Below are 21,642 nucleotides of genomic sequence, written 5' to 3'. Positions count from 1 at the left end.
ACACCACCAAATGAAACAGTAAATTTCTAGCACCTGACCACCCCAAAATGGAAGTGCCTGACAAAAATTCAAAATAATTGTTCTAAAGATGCTCAGAGAGCTATAAGAGAATACATAAAAATAATTTTTAAAAATCAGAAAAACAGGGGCGCCTGGGTGGCTCAGTCATTAAGCGTCTGCCTTCAGCTCAGGGCGTGATCCAAGCATCCTGGGATCGAGCCCCACATCAGGCTCCTCCGCTAGGAGCCTGCTTCTTCCTCTCCCACTCCCCCTCCTTGTGTTCCCTCTCTCGCTGGCTGTCTCTCTCTCTGTCAAATAAATAAATAAAATCTTTTAAAAAAAAATCAGGAAAACAATATAAGAACAAAATAAGAGGTTCAACAAAAAAATAGAAAAGATTGGGATGCCTGGGTGGCTTAGTCGGTTAAGCACCTGCCTTTGGCTCAGGTCATGATCCCAGGGTCCTAGGATCAAGTCCCACTTCGGGCTCCTTGCTCAGCGGGTAGCCTGCTTCTCCTTCTGCCTGCTGCTCCCTGTGCTTGTGTGCTCTCTCTCTCTGACAAATAAATAAATAAAATCTTTTTAAAAATAGAAAACATTTAAAAAAAACAAATTTTGGAGCTGAAGAATACAGTGACTGAGGAATCTGACAGACAGCTTTCAACAGCAGACACAACCAAACTAAGAAAGAATTAGTGAGGGGCGCCTGGGTGGCTCAGCTGTTAAGCATCTGCCTTTGGCTCAGGTCATGATCCCAGGGTCCTGGGATCAAGGCCCGCATCAGGCTGGAAACCTGCTTCTCCCTCTCACACTCCCCTTGCTTGTGTTCCCTCTCTTGTTGTCTCTGTCAAATAAATAAATAAAATCTTAGAATAAGAAAGAAAAAGAAAGAAAGAAAGAAAGAAAAAAAGAAAGAAAGAAAGAAGGAAAGAAAGAAAGAAAGAAAGAAAGAATGAATTAGTGAACTCAAAGATCACTTATAATTATCCAGTCAAAGGAGCAAAAAGAAAAAAGAATGAAGAGGAATGAAGAAAGCCTAAGGGAATTACAGGATACCATTAAAAGAAACAACCTATGCATTATGGGGGTCCCAGAAGGAAAAGAAAGAAAGGAGCAAAAAATTTATTTAAAGAAATAATGGCTGAGAACTTCACAAATCTAGGGAGAGAGTTCATGAAGATTGTAGGTCCCCAAACTACTTTAACCTAAAGAGATCTTCTCCAAAACACATTATAATAAACTGTCTAAAAAAAAAAGAGCGAATTGTAAAGCAGAAAAAAGCAAGAAAATTCTTCACATATAAAAGAACGCCCCATAAGGCTATCAATGGACTTCTCAGCAGAAACTTTACAAGCCAGGAAAGAACAGGATGATACATTCAAAGTTCTGAAAGAGAAAAGCTGCTGACCAAGAATACTTTACCCAGTAAAGATGTCCTTCAGAAATGAAAGACAGGTAAAGACTTTCCCAAACAAAAGCTGAGGGAGTGTAACAACAGTAGACCTGCCTTACAGGAAACGCTGAGAGGAGTCCTTGAAGGTGAAACGAAAGGACTCCAATTAGTCACATGAAAATATGAGAAAAAAGAAAGCACACCTGTGAAGATGAGTATATAGTCAAATTCAGAATACTCTAACACTGTAATGTGACGGTGTGTTAATCATTTAACTCCATTATAAAGATTAAAGGACAGAAGTATTAAAAATAACTATAGCTACAGTAACTTGTTAATGGATATACAATATAAAAAGATGTAAAGTATAACACCAAAAACATAAAATGTTGGAGGGGGGAGTAAAAGGGTAGTTTCAGGCAAATGAAGTTGTAGTTATCAGCTTAAAGTAGCCTATTATATCTATAAGATGTTTTATATAAGCCTCACAGTAACCACAAACTAAAAATCTCCAAAGATACACAAAAAGTAAAGAGAAGGGACTCAAAGAATTGTCTGGCTAATATGGGTACATTAGTAGGTATATTATCATCCACTTTTACAGATGAGGAAACAGAGAATGTTAAAGTGGACAGGACTGTCTGACTGTAGAGGCTGTGCTATTAAACCGCTCTTCTGCCCTGCTAATATGTCAACATATTTCCACAAAAATAACAATAATAATAATATGACTACGGAAAAACTGAAAAACAGAGCAATTAGAAAATGCAGGGATGCCTAGCTGGCTCAGTTGGTTAAGCAGCTGCCTTTGGCTCAGGTCATGATCTCAGAGTCCTGGGATTGAGTCCCACACTGGGCTCCTTGCTCGGAGCGGAGCCTGCTTCTCCCTCTGCCGGCCACTCCCTCTGCTTGTGTGTGCTCTCTCTCTCCAACAAATAAATTAATAAAATCTTAAAAAAAAAATTCAATATACTACTAATTGTCATTACTCCCTGTGGACAACCACTGTTAACAATTTGGTGTATTTCTTTCCAAGCATTTTTTCTGAAGCAATATCTAGTAATATTTCATATTAATTCTTAAATATTCAGTGATTAAACTAGTATTTGGTATTTCTTTTACTTATTAAAAACCTCACATCACTGTTGAATATGTGGGAAAACAAAACCCACCCCTGAAAAGGTTAAATTGTAAGCAAAAAGCAAGACACAAATTGAGGGCCTCATTTGCAAACCAGCCTATATTTACACATATAGGCTTACTCAAAAATAAGGAAACTTTAAAAACATTCAGAATCAACTGAAAGGTCAGCACAGTGATAGACGTCTCAGCAATTTAAATGTTAAGTTACCTGCATTCCTGGAAAGAATCAAAAGTAAAACACAAAATTATAAGTTTCTAAAAGCCTGGCTTTGAGAATTTTACTTAAGAAATGTTCATTATCGGGGCGCCTGGGTGGCGCAGTCGTTAAACGTCTGCCTTTGGCTCAGGGCGTGATCCCAGTGCTCTGGGATCGAGCCCCACACCAGGCTCCTCCGCTAGGAGCCTGCTTCTTCCTCTCCCACTCCCCCTGCTTGTGTTCCCTCTCTCGCTGTCTCTCTCTGTCAAATAAATAAATAAAATCTTAAAAAAAAAAGAAAAGAAAAGAAATATTCATTATCAAGTGCTACTCTGGCACTTGCTTGCCTTGGGATCCAAAGAGGAACAGTACAAAATCTCTGTCCTCTAGGAATACTCATCCTACTGTCGGAGCCTGAAATAAACAGACTAAATGATACAGTGCGTCCAAGAACAGACCACATGTCAAATACATAAATCTAACTATTCTGAGGGCCAGTGTCCTCGCAAAGGTCCTGCACTGAGACCCAAAGGATGATGCAGGGGTTCTCTAAGCAGATAATAGAGGGAAAGACACCCCAGGCAGAGAGAATCCTATGTCCATGCCACACCAGAACCAAAAGTGGCACAGGCAGCCAAACCTGAAAACCCTCATTCCACCGCCCTCACTGCGCTATCAAATCAATGTGGTTGCACCCAGCTAGATGCAGGGCAATCTAAGATCTCCCTGAGTCCCAAAAAGGCACAAGATAGGAAATCGTCCTTACCCTCTCATACTCTCACTCAACCAACATACCTCCCACTGTCTAAAACAATGAGACAAAGCCCAAAGAAGGGAAAACTGAGACACATCTGACCACTTCCTTTGGCAGGAAAGGGAGTGGGGTTTCTTTTACCTTCTTTACATTGGATCTTCATTCTTCCTGACTCTCGCTATGCCTTAATGGTAAGCAGGGCGTTTCTTTAAACTACCGGAGGACCCTATAGTTCAGTGAACTGAGATCTCCAACCTAGGCTGGAAACAAAAAGAGTAAAAAGATTTAGAAAATTTTCTCTCAAGACAATGCTCTGGCTTGCAGAGCTATTAACTTATTGAATAACCCAATTGTGCGTGTCAGAAGCCAAATATTATGTCTTTCTCTCTGACTTACTTCTCCTTGACCCACACCCTCCCCACAGATGGAAGACTCCTAAAACCTAGAGCAAATGTTTTGTATGGAAAAGGCAAAAGACAGAAAGGACATTAATAATTTTCCAAAGACTACCTCCATTGCACATACACAAGAGCCTCCATTAGAACAGATAGACAAGTTCATTATAACATAATCACAGTCCAATGCACATAGACACACATACATACCCCTACAATGCTTTCTGCCTTTGTATATATTATTTCTAAAAGTCTTACTTTTTCATTTCCTGTTTTCTTGTATGTCATCGACTTTGATTAATAAAGTACTAGAATTTTTAAATTATTTTCTTACTTTTATTATGAGATGACAGAAAAATCTAAAGGCCTCCTCTTAGGAAAATACTGCAATTTTTTTTTTCCAAATAATCAACAGAGGCCTTGAGATATGTATCTAATTTATAATAAGCAGAGAGCTATTTTTTAGGCAGTATTTTTCAATATGTAATACTATCTTATATACACATATAATCACTGTTAATTGGCCACTGCATTCTACTTATTGCAGGAACCTAGGACTTTACTATGTTTCTCCCACCCCAAGTATTTCTTGAGGTCCCAAGGATGTTATGTATGCACACAGTGAGCCTGTAGTATCCTTGGTTTTATTTCTTCCTGCACTGACCCATCTGCTGTATATCTCCATGGCCTGCAGGCCTGCTGACACTGCTAGATACCACCATCTTCTACAGACTCCAGTCTCCTGCTGACACCATTGCTCAAAGACCAGTGCCTCAAGCAGCCACAACTGCAAAGTGGATAAGAAGGGTTCTCTTCATGTTTTAGGGTTACACTGTTGGAGAAATACTATAAGCAGTGCTACTACTTGTGCACAAATGTCTCACAGAGCTTTTATGAAACAACTCTTCCAATTTTCCCGTAAAACTTACCCTATGTGGCTTTCTGGCCTCAGCTATAAGTCCAAGATAGGCTGAACTATTAGTCAAATCTAAGTGGCAGATACATACCTTCACAAGAATCACTGTTCTTCCTCCAAAGACTAAGGCTTAGCATTTGGGTCAAACGGGTCTATCTGACTCTTCCCTTAAGAACAGTCCCACTGCAGGTTTCTCAGTGATATATGCAAGTAGAATTCTAGTGGGCCTACCCAGGTTTGCCAGACATTTCCAAAGATGTCTGAAAACCAACAATGAATAAAGCTTAGGCTGAAGGTGGTGAGTCTGCTATGTATACTTTTTTTCCTTCCAAACCTAATAAGATGATAAATAGAGACTGTAAAATTCAAAGTATTGCTGCCATGCTTATAGGACTAGTGTTCCATGTTCTGGAATTAACAAAAATAAAACTCTTTCAAAATACTAGGGTCTGTAGGCGCTATCTCCCAAAACTGAAAGACAAGATGTGAACAAGATGGCAGTATAGAAATTTCTAGCACTCATTACCTCCCAGAAGCATCAATTTGAACAACTATCCACATGTAAAAAACCTTCACAAGAGGTAAAAATTCAAATAAAGAGGTACAGCACCTGAGTAGAGCACAGAAATAAGAAAAGATGAAGAGAATGGGAAAGACAGTTTCACATTACTCCTGTCCCCTTTCCCCTCCCTAAGCCTGGGCAGCTTAAAGGAAAAGAGACATCTTCTTGTGGGGGAAGCAGAGAAGAGTGAGCACCCAATTTCACCATGAACCCCAGCACCAGGCCTGCACCAACAGGCCAAATCCCACAAACCCAGTCTCCCAACCCACCCTACCTTCAGCTGGCTCCCATGGCCCCAAGTAACTCCTATGACCCTAGGCTTCCAGCAAGCCCCCATGAACAGAGGCTCCGAGTGGACTCGCAGGCTCCTGGCCAGCACCAGACCAACTCCTGTGGCCTTAGGCCCCCAGCCCATCCCAGCACAAGTCCCCTACTAAATTTAAGCTATAATCTAGATTAAATGAACCTTACAGACACATAAAGAACATTCCACCCAACGGCAGCAGAACACACGTTCTTCTGAAGGGCACATAGAACACGGATCATACGTTAGGTCACAAAACAAGCCTTAGCAAATGTAACAACACTGAAAGCATACCAAGCATTCTCTTCCAAACACAACAGTATAACACTAGAAGTCAATAAAAGGAGGAAAACTGGAAAATTCACAAACATTTGAAATTAAACAACATCCTCCTGACCAACCAATGGTTTGAAGGAAAAACATCAAAAAAGAAATCAAAATATATCTTGAAACAAATGAAAGTTGAAACACAACATACCAAAATTTATGGGATGTAGCAAAAGCAGTTCTAAGAGGGAAATTTATACTCATAAATTCCTACATTAAGAAAAAAAAAGTTCTCAGGGGCACCTGGGTGGCTTAATTGGTTAAGTGTCCAACTCTTGATTTCAGCTCTGGTCATGATCTCAGGGGTGTGAAATTGAGCCCTACGTTGGGCTCTCTGGTGGGCATGGAGCCTATGATTCTCACTCTCTTTCTTCCACTGCCCTCCCCCTACCCCTCTAAATAGAAAGAAAGAAAGAAAGAAAGAAAGAAAGAAAGAAAGAAAGAAAGAAAGAAAGAAAGAAAGAAAGAAATTAAGAAAGAAAGAAATCAAATAAACAACCTAACTTTAACCTGCAAGAAATTAGAAAAAGAAAAAAAGACCAAAATTAGTAAAAGAAATAACAAAGATCAGAGCAGAAATAGAGACCAGCAAAACAATAGAAAAGATCAATGAAAATAAGAGCTATTTTTTAAACGACAAACTACAATGATAACCCATTAGCTGGACTAAGAAAAAAAAAAGAGACATAAATCAAATAAAATCAGAATTGAAAGAGGAGAAATTACGATCGACATCACAAAAATATAAAGCACCATAAGAGGCTACTATGAACAATTACATACCAACAAACTGGATAATCTAGAAGAAATGGATAAATTCCCAGAATCGTGTTTGGCTGGTGCAGTCAGTAGAACATGCGACTCTTGGTCTTGGGGTTGTGAGTTCTGGCCCCATGTTGGGTGTAAAGCTTACTTTAAAAAAGAAATTATAAAAAGAAGAAAAGACTGAATCATGGAGAAATAGAAAATCTGAACAGACTAATAACAAGAAGACTGAAGCAGTAATCAAAAACTTCCCAACAAAGAAAAGTTCAAGACCAGATGGTTTCACGGAAACCATCACAGAATTTACTAAACATTTAAAGGAAGAATTAATGCCAATCTTTCTCACATTCATCCAAAAGTTGAAGAGGGAACACCTGTAACTCATTTTATGATGCCAGCATTACCCTAATATCAAAGCCAGATAAGAATAACAGAAGAAAAGAAAATTACAGGCCAATATCCCTAACAAATATAGATGCAAAAATTCTCAACAAAAATGCTAGCAGACCAAAATCAATAGCACATTAAAAGTATCAGATACCACATCAAATGAGATTCATACAGGAGATGCAAGAATGGTTCAACACACACACAGAGCAATAAAAAAGATACACTGCCTTAATATGTTAAAACCATATGATCATCTCAATAAATGCAGACAAAGTATTTGACAAGATTCAACACTTTTCATGATTAAAACTCCCAACAAACTGAGTATAAAAGAACATACATCAACATAATAAATGCCACACATGACAAGCCCCTAGCTAACATCATACTCAATGGTAAAAGCTTGAAAGCTTTTCCTCTAAGATCAGAAACAAGACAAAAGGGGCCACTCTCACCACTCCTATTCAACATAATACTGGAAGTCCTGGCCAGAGTAATTGGGCAAGAAAAACGAAGAAATTCCATCCAAATCAGAAAGGAAGAAATAAAACTATTTCTGTTTGCAGATGATCTTATACATGGAAAATCCTAAAGACCATCGAAAAATTGATAGAATAAACAAATTCAGTAAAGATGCAAGACACAAAATCAACATATGAAATCAGTTAGAATCCTGGGGCCCCTGTCTGGCTCAGTTAGTAGAGCATGTGACTCTTGATCTCAGGTTGTTCAAGCCCCATGTTGGGTGTGGAGCCTACTTTAAAAAATACATTTAAAAAACAAGCCTATTAAAAAAAAATCAGTTGGGATTCTATATACTAACAACAAAACATCTGGAAAAGAAATAAAACAATCCCATTTACAATAGCATCAAAAACTATAATATACTTAGGAATAAGTTTAGGGCAAAAGATATGTACACTGAAAATTATGACACTGATGAAAAGATTAAAAATGACACAAATAGGGGCACCTGGGTGGCTCACTCAGTTGAGCATTTACCTTCAGCTCCAGTCATTATCCCAGGGTCCTGGGATCCCTGGGATTGAGTCCCCCCACAGGGCTCCCTGCTCAGCAGGGAGTCTGCTTCTCCCTCTGCCCCTCCCCCTACTCATTATCTCTCCCTCTCTCTCTCTCTCACATGCTCTCTCTCAAGTAAATAAAATCTTTTTTTTAAAAATGACACAAATAAACGGAAAGATATCCCATGCTCATGGATCAGAAGAATTAATACTATTAAAATGTCCATACGGCTCGAGCTATCTATAGATTCAAGGCAATCCCTACCAAAATTCCAATGACATTTCTCACAGAAATAGAAAAAACAATAGGAGAATTTTTATGGAACCACAAATACCCTCAAATAGCCAAAGCAATCTTCAGCAAAAACAAGCAAACAAAGCTGGAGGTATCCCACCTCCTGATTTCAAACTTTATTACAAAGCTATAGCAATCAAAACAGTATGGTAGGCACAGAAACAGACACATAGACCAACAGAACAGAATGAGAGCTCAGTGGTCAATATTTGACAAGGGAGCTAAGAATACTCAAAGGGGAAAGGACAGTCCCTTCTTTAAATAGTGCTGAGAAAACCAGAGAGTCACATGCAGAAGAATGAAATTGGACCCCTATCTTACATCACTCACAAAAATTAACTTCGGATAAAAGACTCATTTAAGACCTGAAAATGTGAAACTCCTAGAAGAAAACAAAGGGGAAATAGATCCTTGACGTTGATCTTGACAATATTTTGGACATGACACGAAAAGCATTAAGCAGCAAAAGCAAAAATAAATGAGTGTGACTACATCAAACTAAAAACCTCTGTACAGCAAAATAAGCAACCTATGGAATTGGAAAAAAAATATTTGCAAACCATATATTAGTAAGAAGTTAATATCCAAAATATATGAAGAACTCTTATAACTCAATAGCAAATAATAATAATGATAATAATAATAATAATTTTAAAAATGGGCAGAGGATCTGGATAGACATTTTTCCATACATACAAATGGCCAACAGGTACATGAAAAGATGCTCAACATTAGTCACCAAGGAAATGCAAATCAAAACCACAATGAAGTATCATCTCACACCATAATAACATGGCTATTATCAAAAAGAAAAGAGATAACGTTGGCAAGGACAAGGAGAAAAGGGAACCACGGTGCACTATTGATGGGAACACAAATTGGTACAACGACTATGAAAAAAAGTACGAAGATGCCTCAAAAAACTACCAGAACTACCATATGATTCAGCAACCCACTTCTGGGTATAGATATAGAGGAAGTGAAATCACTATTTGAGAGGAGTCTATACTCCTCTGTGTTCATTGTGACATTATTCACAATTGCAAGACGTAGAAAGAACATCAGTGTCCATAAATGGATGAACTGATAAAGGAAATGGATGAATGGGGGGGATGGAATGGAAAAAAAAGTTATACATATATAATGAAATATTATTCAGCCATCAGAAAGAAGGAAGTCCTGCCATTTGCAACATGGATGGACCATAAGGGCATTATGCTAAGTGAAATACATCACAAAAACAAATACTGTATGATCTCACTTATATGTGGAATCTTAAAAAGTTGAACTTAAGAGTAGAATAATGGTTGCCAGAGGTTGAAAGGGTGGGGGAAATGGGGAGATGTTGGTGAAGAAGTGTAAGATGGGGATATAAGGTACACAATGCTGACTAAACTTAACAATACTGGCTTATATACTTGAAAGTTGCTAAGAGAGTAAATCTGAAATGTTCTCAACCCCCCCCCCAACACACACACACAAAAGGTAATTATGTGAGGTGATGCTGCTGTTAACTAACCTTATTGTGGTAATCATTTTGTGATATGTATGTGTATCATATCATCATGCTGTACACATTAAACTTACACAATGTTATATGTTAATTACATCACAATAAATCTGGAAAAAGAATTTAACATTAAAAAAAAGAAAAACAAAGATGATCAAAGGAGAGGAAAATGTATTATTCTTAAGGTCTCATCAGGTCCTACTAAAGTTAAGTCCAGAATTCAATGAACAAAAGAAAGTGGATTTCTTATGCTTCCTTCTGCATTCCTCTGAATGAATTCAGCCCCCAGTAGTGGCTACACTATTAAGTATGATTTCAAGACAGTTCCATTTTAAAAAAAGGGGGGGCAAAACAGAAAATACCTTCCTTATGATTTCAAGCCGTCTTCTTTAAACTCTTTACATATTTTAGTAAAAAAAATAAAGCTTTCTTTAGACTCCAATTCTTAAGTCTTACTTGACACAAGAGAAAAATTAAAACCAATCTTTAATCTTCTGATATCTATTAAATTTTTAATAACAAAATTGGGGGACGGGAATCCTTCCAAGCTCTTTCCCTAACAGATACATGTCTATCCTGTGTTGAATAGCATCATTTAAGAGATGAAACAAGAATGTCTATTTTGGGGACGCCTGGGTGGTTCAATTGGTTAAGGTCTTGCCTTCAGCTCAGGTTGTGATCCTGGGGTCCTAAGATCGAGTCCCACTAAGTGCTCCTTGCTTGGTGGGAGCCTGCTTCTCCCTCTGCCTTCCCTCCCTCTGCTTGTGCACTCTCTCTCAAAAATAAATAAATAAAATCTTTAAAAAAAAAGTTTAAGAATAACTACTTTGAATCAGGCACTAAACACCAGCAAGCATGCTTTAACACATCACATAACGGAGGCTGACTTCTATTTTCTTTATCCTAAAGTTCTGTTATCTTAAGTAGTAGCAATCATTATTAGTCAAATCAAAAATATTAAAATGAATGAGGAAAATCCAAAGCAATGTTCCCAGAAGTAGAAGAGTACATATAATAAAACTGATGGATAGAACACGGAAAAGAATTATCAAAAGCTCCCTGATTAACTGGAAGGAGACCAAAATTCAGAGCAAAAGTCTCTCGGTTTTTCTTCAGAAAGGTCAGACGTGACCTCCAGTGCTATGGGGAAGGTAAAAGTTGTTCAGACAGGGCAAATAGGGGCGCTTGGGTGGCTGCCAGTTAAGCGCCTGCCTACGGCTCAGGTCATGATCCCAGGATCCTGGGATGAGCCTGCTTCTCCCTCTGCCTCTGCCACAACCCCCCACCTCCACCCTACTCCCCACCACCCGCGCTCATGCTCCCTCTCAAATAAATAAATAAAATCTTAAAAAAAAAAAAAAAAAAAGACAGGGCAAACAGTAAGCAAATAATTTAAGTTTCTTAAGTATTGTTTTTGTTTACACAAACAGCAACTTAAAATTAGAAATAAAAACTTGTATGGAATTAAATAATTTGCCTCCTTCTGCAAATACGCTTAAATTTTTACCTCCCACATTATCCCCTTTAGTCTTCCATTTTCTCTTTCCTTAGCTAAATACCAAAACATATTTTCTATTGTTTTCACCCTTACTTCAGTCCTTACTTAAGCTTCCATTTGAAAATTAACCTGAAAGATCTGACTCAGGCCCAAACTGAATTCTTCCAGCGCTAGTTAAACGGTACGTTATATAAACAGGTGGAAAAATATAAAGACAGGTTATCTGCCGAGCGTCCATAGTAAATATTAGGGGTTAATTCCCCGACAATAAGAAAGATGAGATAAATTACCAACTCTACTTCAACGACACGCCCTAATGCTAAAGATTTAAAGTTCAGAAACTCTGGAGGAGTCTGGCTTGAAACAAAGGTGAACATTTTCTGGGTGGTGGAGATATGAGTTATTACTCTTTTCTAATATTTTTTCTAGTCTTCAAACGGGGCGGGGTGGGGGGAGGGTGTGAACTGGGAAGGAACTAAAGCGAAAAGCCGCTGCAGGTGACGGTGCAGGCCCAATACCAGGAGGTCAACCTTTATCAGTCTCCACTGTCCCTTTAGCCTCGAAGACCAGGGAAACTCGTAGCGTGTCACCCAAGCCGGGCCCCACCTTGCTCCGGCCTTTCCCCTCCTCAAGATGGCAGCAGGCGCGAAAATCCGGGGCGGCGCGCGCGGCACTCTGGGAGCGGAAAAAGGAGACGGCGGCGGCGGCCGAGCCGGAAGAGGAGGAGCCGGGCCTGGAGGATCCGCGAGAGTCGCTGCGGCTGCCGGTGTTTGCGGGTCGCAAGGAGCGGGGTCTGGCGGGCGGGGTGTGTCGCGATGCCGGAGCTGGCGGTGCAGAAGGTGGTAGTTCACCCCCTGGTGCTGCTCAGTGTGGTGGATCATTTCAACCGGTGAGCGGGTGCGCGGGGCGGCCTATCGGGATCGCCGTTGCTGAGTCACTGGCACGCTGGGACGGCGCGGCGGCCGCGGGAGCGCTGAAGGGCCGGGGGTGGCACTAACTCGCCGAGAGGCCCGGACCAGCCTCGGATCACGAAGCCTAAATCACCCAGCCTCATCCCCCGTCCCTAGCCGGTACTCCGCGGTCCGGACTGTTCGTTCTTTTACCAAAGTCCGTACGCTGCCAGAGTATGGGGGGCAAGATTCATTTGGCCCTGATCCCCCAGGCCTCGTGCCCATCTGTCACCTCGTCCGCCCCTTTTCACCAAAAAGACTCGGTGCGTGGGAAAGTCCTGCAGATTAGCGTTTCTGTACCTCTGAAAGCTGTCACCAGTATTCTGGTCTCAGGACCTTGAAGGGCTCCCTTGAAGAGCTGTGGTTTCTAAGCAGGAATCTGTTTGACGGTAACCTAAAATGTAGATTAGGTGTCAAGCTTTTCTTTCAAAAGTGAGAGCGTTAGTAGCTTTGGGCATTAATGAATAAGCTGAAACATCCCACAGATGTTTCTTCTCCTTCCCTTGTTTTGGAGCTGTTCGTCCCGCTGGACCTGTTACACGTGTTCGTAACTTTTACAAGATAATTACTTGAATTGGCAAGTGTAGAGACCCATTTGGGAGCATCTGTTACAAAGTCAGCTGCGAAGTGCCTGCTACAACTTGAGTCGTACAACTACTTGTTCAACCATAGCTAATAGTCAAGACTCCATGAGGTTTAGGGTCCCCAGTTCTGCTGCTTTGCAGAGCCTTCAGCCTAACAGGATATGCATGCATTCCCACTGTGCAGTAGTCACTGTCTTTCTCCTATAGGCTGCTAGAGGTGCTAAGGGGACAAGCACCATTTCTGTTCTATTCGAAGGACATAGTGCAGACAGACACTGCTAGACCAAAAGAAAAGCACATGAGTGTGGAACTTTCCTTTGAAGTGTGGGGATTCAGGGCCTAAGATTTCCCCAAAAATCAGAACCACCAGGGATACAGGATCCTTAACTTTGACCCAAATCCCAAACTTAGTAAGCGTTTATAAATTTGCCAGACAATATGTTTACAAAAGCAGTACAGTGAAATCAGTGACTGTTAAGGAACTGTAGTTCGTTTCACAGTGGCCTCTGTCTTTCCTTTGAATGTGGAGTTGTATTGTGTGTGTCTCACACTTCCTAGTGGTCAAAGGAGAATTCTATATGAAGGTCAGTGAAATGAGATTGTATAAGTGAAAACACTTGTAATTCTTGAAGACAGAAGTCACTAAGGAGGTTTGACAAGTAGATACAAATTCTGAAGTAAACTCTTTCTCATTCAGCCATCCTGTCAGTGTGATGAGTCACCAGCTGCTCACTTCTGACTTCTGCCTGAGTAAGCCATTCACAGAGACCACAGATGGCCCACGTATACCTGAGCATCGGAACCCATGTTCTGAGCCCCTAAATGGTACAAAGAATTAGAACTTCTAGTGGGGCTTGTGCACATGGAATAGATATTCCAGAGAACAGCTGGCAAGCCAGCCCGTAAAAGTGGTTCTACTTTAAAGTGTTTCTTTCAGAAAATATTTAAGGATAGGGAAGATGGGGAAAGTTTAAAGGAGAAAACTGCAAAAGAAAAAGTTAAAGGTGGCAGCATAACTTAAATGAAATATACTTTCAAACACCAAGTAGCATTTTAAAACTCTTCAGACCTGGGGGGGGTTTCATTTTCTCCATTTTCAGGTTCTAGAAAGTTTGATATTTTTCTGAGCATGTATTTCTTGCAGTCAACAGTGTAAAGCCTGCCAATGTACAAAGTTGATGAATTTCCCATTGTATTTATTAAAATTTAATATTAAGGACTAACCTGACGCTATTATATTTGTTTAGTGGGATTAGTTCCCAGGTAAGCTAAGTTGTATCTGTACCGTTGATATTTCCTTTTGAGTATCTAATTGTTGGGTCCACGTTTCTGTGTGCTTGTCAGACTGACCTTCTGCTTTCTCCTTCAGAATAGGCAAGGTTGGAAACCAGAAGCGTGTTGTTGGTGTGCTTTTGGGGTCATGGCAAAAGAAAGTACTCGACGTATCCAACAGTTTTGCAGGTATAAGACAAATCTTACGTTGTTCTGCGCCTGGGTTAAAATGTCAAATATCTCAAAAATTAAAAAAAAGAAACTTTTATGGTTTCCACTTTTACTACAACCCAGAAATTCTCTTTCAGAATTGCTGAAGTATGAGAGGAAGGCTAAAGGTTACTCACTAAACTGAATAGTAAATATTTTAAATTTGCAGGCCATATGGTCTCCATTACAACTGCTCAGCCCTGTATTGTAGCAGGAAAGCAACTACAGACAGTACGTTGACAAAGGGGTAGCTGTATGCTAGCAAAACTTTATAAAAATAGGCAGCTCTGATGTCATTTGTAAGTCCCTGCACTAGACTGTTAACCATGGTTATGGGTTGGCAGAGGGAGATGGAGACCATTACCTTTTACTCAGTGTCATGAACCTTTACAAGAATGTATCTGTGTATTTTACAATTAAAGTTAACAACAAAGAACAAAATAATTGCTCTAGAATGAACTCTAGACTAGAGGTCACAAACTCCAGTATCTGAAAGGACCAAGCAGAAATGTCATTCAGCAAAGGGAAATATTAGGAAGTGATGGGGCTTTTAGCAAACTGACGAGCATGTGTCCATTTTAAAGGGGGAAACCTGTCTGGCTCTAGCCAGTTGTTGCCAGGCCTTCCAATTTCAAGTGAAGCCGGAATTCTGGATTTTTATATGAAATCTCCCAGTTTTTAATGAGAGCAACTCAAAAATAATTTTAATACCATATTGGACAAACCAAACACGTAGGTGGATCCTATGGGGCCTAGGAGTCTCCTAAGCTAGTTCTATCCAGCACCCTAAACTAAATCTTACTTTTTTTTCTCTTCTTTAGTCCCTTTTGATGAAGATGACAAAGATGATTCTGTCTGGTTTTTAGACCATGACTATTTGGAAAACATGTATGGAATGTTTAAGAAGGTCAATGGTATGTCTTGATGTTTTGTTTTGTTTTTTTAACAAGGCATTGTGGCATTGATTTATACGTGTGTGTATGTGTGCATGCGTGCGCCCAGGTACATGCCGCCGATGTCTTTTCATTTTTTAGTATTCCCTTTTCTTTGTTTAATATCAAGGGCTCTTTCACTTAGCTATACTTGTAAGACTAGTGGTAGTAGAGGAATGAGGGAGAATAAATGAGAAACTAGAGTAGCAATTTAAGGCCAGCTAGACCCACCTAGGTTTTGGAGCTAGCCAGCCCTGCCTAACGGAAAAGTGAAGAATTATGAAACTAAATCCACCTGCCCCTAGACCTTAAGTACCTTCAGGGTCAATATATCTCTCTGTCACATAAATCATTTTCATTTTATTTCATTATAGCAACGACATACACTTTGGAAATATTTATTCCCACAACGTTCACAGTTCCAATCTCTGTGACATAGACTTGCATTTGTTTATATGTTGCCTTGGAATTGTTTCCTAGTGTCATGTGTGACTGGTCTCAACTAGTCTGAGATACAGATATCTCTGGATTTCCCTCATTGCTTATTTTCTGAGAATTCTGTTTTTCAGTTTCAGATTTCACAGGTATGTCAAGGTTTAAAATAGATGTCTGGAATTTTGAAAAGGGTAGAGAACATAAGGACTAGAGTTCTTACCACCCTTTTTGAGGGAATTCTATAGATCTTCATGAAACAGTTCAAACCCACTAATGTTTTCCTTCCCAGCCAGAGAAAGAATAGTTGGGTGGTACCACACAGGCCCTAAACTACACAAGAATGACATCGCCATTAACGAACTCATGAAAAGATACTGCCCTAACTCAGTAAGTGCACTCTATCTTTAAAACTCTTGAATGATATTCCTTACCAGCTAACTTACATAAGCATCCTAGGAAGGATCGGGTAGTAAATCATTTCACTGCTTATTCTCTAAACTGTTTGTGTTAATTGGTAGCGGTTTGTATAGTATACAATAACCCAGGATATTTAATAAGTAACAATAAATATGTGCTAAGTGCTTAATCCTCTCGGTAGCTATACGGGGTTCTCCTTACAACAAGAAAACTGAGGTTCAGAATTGTTAGTAAGGTCTCATACATGTGGGGGCCAGGATCAAACCATTGGCTGTCTTGATTCTGACTTCCTCATGCTTGATAACCACACCATACTTTCAGCTTGTTTTCGGATGGTGGTGAAGAGCAGAGCAGATGGTGGGATCACATGAAATGTAGACTCATTTCTGCTGAAAATTCCAGCTTTTGTCTGGTTGAATGAAATAGCTTCAGTAATCATCATAAGAAGAATGGCTGTGATTATTCCTTACGTGCTTGGTGTGAGGTTGTTTGCTAAATTATGTTTTTCTGCCAGGTACTGGTCATCATTGACGTGAAGCCAAAGGACCTGGGACTGCCCACAGAAGCATATATTTCAGTGGAAGAAGTCCATGATGTAAGTTCTCTTGCTATGAGCCGAGGAGATTAGATTTGCTGCTTATTGGACGATTTGGATGTTGTGTTGTTTTTAAGTCAACAACTCTTTTATCTCCAACAAAGAGTAGGTTGTTGATTTTTGTCAACAGTTTGGTACTGTTTCTTTCCCCCTTGAGTTTTTGAATCACCAAATTTTAGAAATCAAGAGGACCATAGAAATCTAAAATCCCCTTTTACACATGAAATTGAGGACCAGAGTCATCATGTGAATGCCCAGAGATGTTCACAGCAAAGTAAATGCAGAGCCTGTGAGCTTAGTCTTAATCTAATACAGTTTCCACTGTCCAGCTCCTCTGTGCCAGCATTCCTTTCTCCTTGAAGATTTTCATTCTGTATAGACGAGATAGAGTTTTTCAAATAGAGTGGGTCAGAGCTGCGTGGAGCCAGATGGCAAGACCCATCTGTGTGATTTGACACCTGAATACTCAGCTCCCCAGCATCCAATACCTGCTGTGTGCTTTGGGTGTCGACACAAAGAGGTTCCAGAATATAGCTTTTCTCTATTTCCAGGAAAACTCAACTTAGATTCTAGGGTAGCATTTGATGTGAAAATATATGTGTGTGTTGTTGGGAGCATAAAATTTTGCACTTGAGCTCAATCTTGAATTTCCAGAGTCAAAAGTCTGAGGATAAAGTCTGCCTTTGGATTTAGATATGTAGAATTTATCTTTATACTCAGTTTTTAAATCAGGAAAAAAATTTTAGGTTAACTCCCTGCAAATGTTCCTTGCACTGAGCTCTGTCCTCCTGTTTCTCTTTTTGCTTTGCCACTAGGGAGTTTAGATCAAAATTTATTTCCGTGTTGCAGTAAGGCTTTCATCCTTGATGTGATATAGTTTTTTAAGTTAATTTTACTCTGCCTTTTTCAAAAGAGAATTAGAGGCTCTTAAACACACACACAGAGCAAGATTTTTAAATAGGGGATGGAAGGGACACGAAGGCCACAATATTAGATGAGGCCAAGGCAAAATGAGCACCTGAAAAGGCATTCCATGCAGTCCTGACCATTCTAGCAAAGTGAAGAGTAAAATGGCATTTGCAGGATTCACATTGTCCTGGATAAAATAATTACTGCTAACATTTATATCACTTAGTATAAGTTAAGTGACTTTCCCAAGGTCCCACAGCTCCTTTGAAACCCAGGCAGTCTGGCTCCAGAGTCTGCCTTCACTGCTATGCTCTCCTGCCTTGCAGACATTTTACATCCATTCCAGAAGATGTACAGCCTCTTCTGGCGTGAGAGCTGAGGAAAGTTGCTCCTGAATCCCATCAGGAAGTCACTAGGTGATACAGTGAACCATATTCCTGAACAGACCCTCTGACTAATTCAGGCCACCGGGAAGCCGGTTATTCTCACTGCGATGTTTTGGTGCTCCGGCATCATTTGATCTGAAGGACAGTTAGATTATCTGAGCTTGCCTATGAGCTTGCCTCCAGTACACGTATTCTGTATACTGCCTATTCTAGAAAGAACTATATGCTTTAAAAGTCAACCTAATTGAGACTTCCTTAAGTGTCCATCCCCACAGTGGGCTTAAGGGATTATCAAGATTTTCCTCAAAAACACTGAGCAGGGCCACGGCAGTGTCATTCCAGAAGGCTGAACTCTGTGGACTCTGGGAAACAAACTGAGGGCTTCAGAGGGGAGGGGGGTGGGGGACTGGGATAAGCCGGTGATGGGTATTAAAGAGGGCACATATTGCATGGTGCACTGGGTGTTATACGCAAATAATGAATCATGGAACATTACATCAAAAACTAAGGATATACTGTACGGTGACTAACATAACAAAATAAAAATTATAATGAAAAAAAAAAAGGCTGAACTCTCAAAGCAAACCTCACCCCTTTCTGCTAGCACTTGGGAAGCCTACTAATGTACCCATGAGGTCATCTGACTGAAAGCAGAGGAATCAAGGTGTGAAAGGAACACATGCTGGGGTGTTTGTAAGTAAATAACTATATTTAAGCCTCCTCTCCCAGGATGGAACTCCAACCTCAAAAACATTTGAGCATGTGACCAGTGAAATTGGAGCCGAGGAAGCCGAGGAAGTTGGAGTCGAGCACTTGTTACGGTGAGCCTCAGGACAGCATCCGAATCATAAGCAGCCCGAGAGGCTCTATTAGGAGTGGGGAGATCTGGGTTCCAGGCCTGGATCATTTCTGGCGTGTCCTGAGTTACAGTTTATGACTGTGGATAATACATCTTGTCGGCAAAGGGCAGTGTGTTCCCTGTGACAGGAACACGTGCAGGAAGGAAAGCAGGTGTGCGTTCTTCCTGTGTATGTTGTTTTCAGTAAAGGTAGCCAGTTGTCTGCGAAGAAGCTACGTTAGGATGGGTTATTTTAAAATATTATAATCCTGACTTAATTCAAAAGGGTCATAGTTTTTCTCAAATAAGATTCCCTGTAATTCAAAAAGTCCTGTCTGATGGAAGCTTCTTGCAACATCGCACAGATGTGGGTAGAGAAAATGCCACTCTTTTCAGGAACAGGGAAGTTGAAATAGCTCTTTTTTTTTTTTAAGTGAAATGGTTTCAAAATGCCTTGTGATAAGAAAGATAAAATATATGCTCCAAATCAAAACTAAGGCAGTCTGCAAAGTGATGAAGTAACATTCTTCTTTTGAAAACTTGCCCTTCCCCACAAAGCTGGGTGTTCGCCTAGATTGTGAGAACCTGTGTGATAATACAGTATACTGATGCTTTTTCCTGCCCTTTCTTCTTGTGGGTTGTTACAGAGACATCAAAGACACTACAGTGGGCACTCTTTCCCAGCGGATCACAAACCAGGTCCATGGTTTGAAGGGACTGAACTCCAAGCTTCTGGATATCAGGAGCTACCTGGAGAAAGTGGCCACCGGCAAGCTGCCCATCAACCACCAGATCATCTACCAGCTACAGGACGTCTTCAACCTGCTGCCAGATGTCAGCCTGCAGGAGTTTGTCAAGGCCTTTTACCTGAAGACCAACGACCAGATGGTAGTAGTGTATTTGGCCTCGCTGATCCGTTCCGTGGTCGCCCTGCACAACCTCATCAACAACAAGATTGCCAACCGGGATGCAGAGAAGAAAGAAGGGCAAGAAAAAGAAGAGAGCAAAAAGGATAGAAAAGATGACAAAGAGAAAGAGAAGGAAAAGATTGATGGAAAGAAAGAAGAGAAAAAGGAGAAAAAATAAAACATGTCGCTTTTTAATTTGTAAATTAAAATCTTATAAACTAACTCAGTGTGCCACTAGAGGGTTCTTTTTACTTTAAGTGCTTGTTAAAAAGCTGTACTGCTGAGAGCTCTCTGGCCCGGGTCACTCTCCACTGTGGCGGGGAAGCGAGTGCACAGAGGGACTGAGCTCACAGCCGAACTGCGGCCTAGGCTGCCGTGCGTGGGGGATACGATAGCTCAGGCTTCAGATCGCATGAGAGAAGTGAAGAGGTAAACAGAACGTTACTGGTACTCTTCACTCTTACCTATAAAACTGGAAGTTGAATTTTCCCCATCTCACAAGACTCTTGGGGTTGGTTTTTGGCAGTTTGCAGAATTGCAAAATGGAATGCGTGAATTCCGTAAGCCTTAGAACACCCTGAGTTCTGACCCCTCTGAACTCTGTACCTGGAGCTCTGACATGCTCAGGGCTTGGGATCCACCTCCATATATTGTTTACCTTCAAAGACACAATTAAATGACTTGGTTTGTAAGTCTGTGTTCTAGTCATTTTTGATTCTGGGAGTGACACTTGTTTTCAGAAGCAGCCAAGACTTAGTTTTTAATTGAAGCTGCCTTAAAGAATTTAAACTTGGAATCTTTCGTGAAAGAGAGTCTCATTCTTTTAAAAACAACTTGATGGTGAGAAGAGCTCTCAACTGAGCCCAGAAGACCTGGATCCTAGTTTGTGTTTCAGGTTTGTCATCTGTGAAGTCCCTAGAGCAGTTTTTCATAAGAGACACAGTTACTGCAGTAGGTCTAGGTATATCAGACCCCAAAGTTAGTGGGGAAGTTCTGGAGGATGGGACAAAGTCTCCCCACAGTAAGTGCTCAGGGCTCAGAACAAATAAGTACTTAATCATTTGACCTAGAGGAGTCCCTTTGATAATAATTCCCTCTCTTGAGCAGATAGAACCTAAGAGTTCTCTAATGCACCATATGGATTATCAATGTTCAAAAATTGAAAAATGTAATAAAATGGCACTAAAACTAAGTTGAATCTCAGAAACCACTTTATAGTGTTCTAATGTCTCAATGTTTACCAGAAACATCAATTTTTATTCCAAAGAGCTAATTAGTGGAAATTGGGAGTTGACAGTATGTGTAAACAAGCTTTTCTTCTACTTAATAGAGGCATGCCAACATAAGGGCTGACTTCAAGGTTCATGTAGATTCTGACCTAAAATGGGATGGTCAAGGAAAAACTGGAGAACCAACTTTTCCTTGTCTATTTCAGCAAAGTCAGGGTTGCTGCAGCTAATTGAATAAAAAATCTGAAATAACAGTCAAGGCCTGAGATCTATTTAAAACCACAGGAGTGTTGAAGAAGCTTTTGAAATTTGGTTACCACGTTTCAAACATACTGATATGAGAAAGGGAACCTGGAACATTAACTTTCTCCAGCAAATGGGCAGGAAAGAGCCAGGATGTTTCTGAGGCTAGCAGGGGAATGAGGAGAATGTCATCCCATGGAGTGGGTCATTTATATATAAAGGTCAGGGGGCAATTAGAGACCACACAGAATTCAGGTCCACTCA

The 21,642-nt window shown here is 40.3% G+C and overlaps 2 protein-coding genes across 9 annotated transcripts in view; one reads left to right on the top strand and one right to left on the bottom strand.

Annotated features, from left to right (window-relative positions):
• ZFHX3 (zinc finger homeobox 3) overlaps window positions 1–12,190 on the bottom strand; it is a 1,292,716-nt gene extending 1,280,526 nt beyond the window's left edge. For 7 of the 8 annotated variants that reach the window (XR_015728051.1, XM_087870546.1, XM_087870551.1 and 4 more), the window contains exons 1-2: window positions 12,077–12,190; window positions 3,628–3,746 (exon numbers count right to left, since the gene is read on the bottom strand). The gene's annotated coding sequence lies outside the window, so the exon portion shown is untranslated. The remainder of the gene's footprint in view (window positions 1–3,627; window positions 3,747–12,076) is intronic. The other variant, XM_087870552.1, reaches the window with a different exon arrangement.
• Window positions 12,185–20,598, top strand: PSMD7 (proteasome 26S subunit, non-ATPase 7). Its single transcript, XM_045803833.2, has 7 exons — window positions 12,185–12,359; window positions 14,374–14,465; window positions 15,308–15,400; window positions 16,143–16,240; window positions 16,785–16,865; window positions 18,890–18,981; window positions 19,646–20,598. The coding sequence occupies exons 1-7, from the start codon at window positions 12,286–12,288 to the stop codon at window positions 20,082–20,084; spliced, it is 969 nt and encodes a 322-aa protein (XP_045659789.1). The 5' UTR covers window positions 12,185–12,285; the 3' UTR covers window positions 20,085–20,598.
• The last annotated feature ends 1,044 nt before the right edge of the window (window positions 20,599–21,642 follow it).

This window comes from Ursus americanus, chromosome 21, assembly GCF_024610735.1.
Source record: "Ursus americanus isolate L20-20 chromosome 21, mUrsAme1.1.p, whole genome shotgun sequence".
NCBI classification, from domain to species: domain Eukaryota; kingdom Metazoa; phylum Chordata; class Mammalia; order Carnivora; family Ursidae; genus Ursus; species Ursus americanus.
This window is presented reverse-complemented; position numbering and strand designations above follow the sequence as displayed.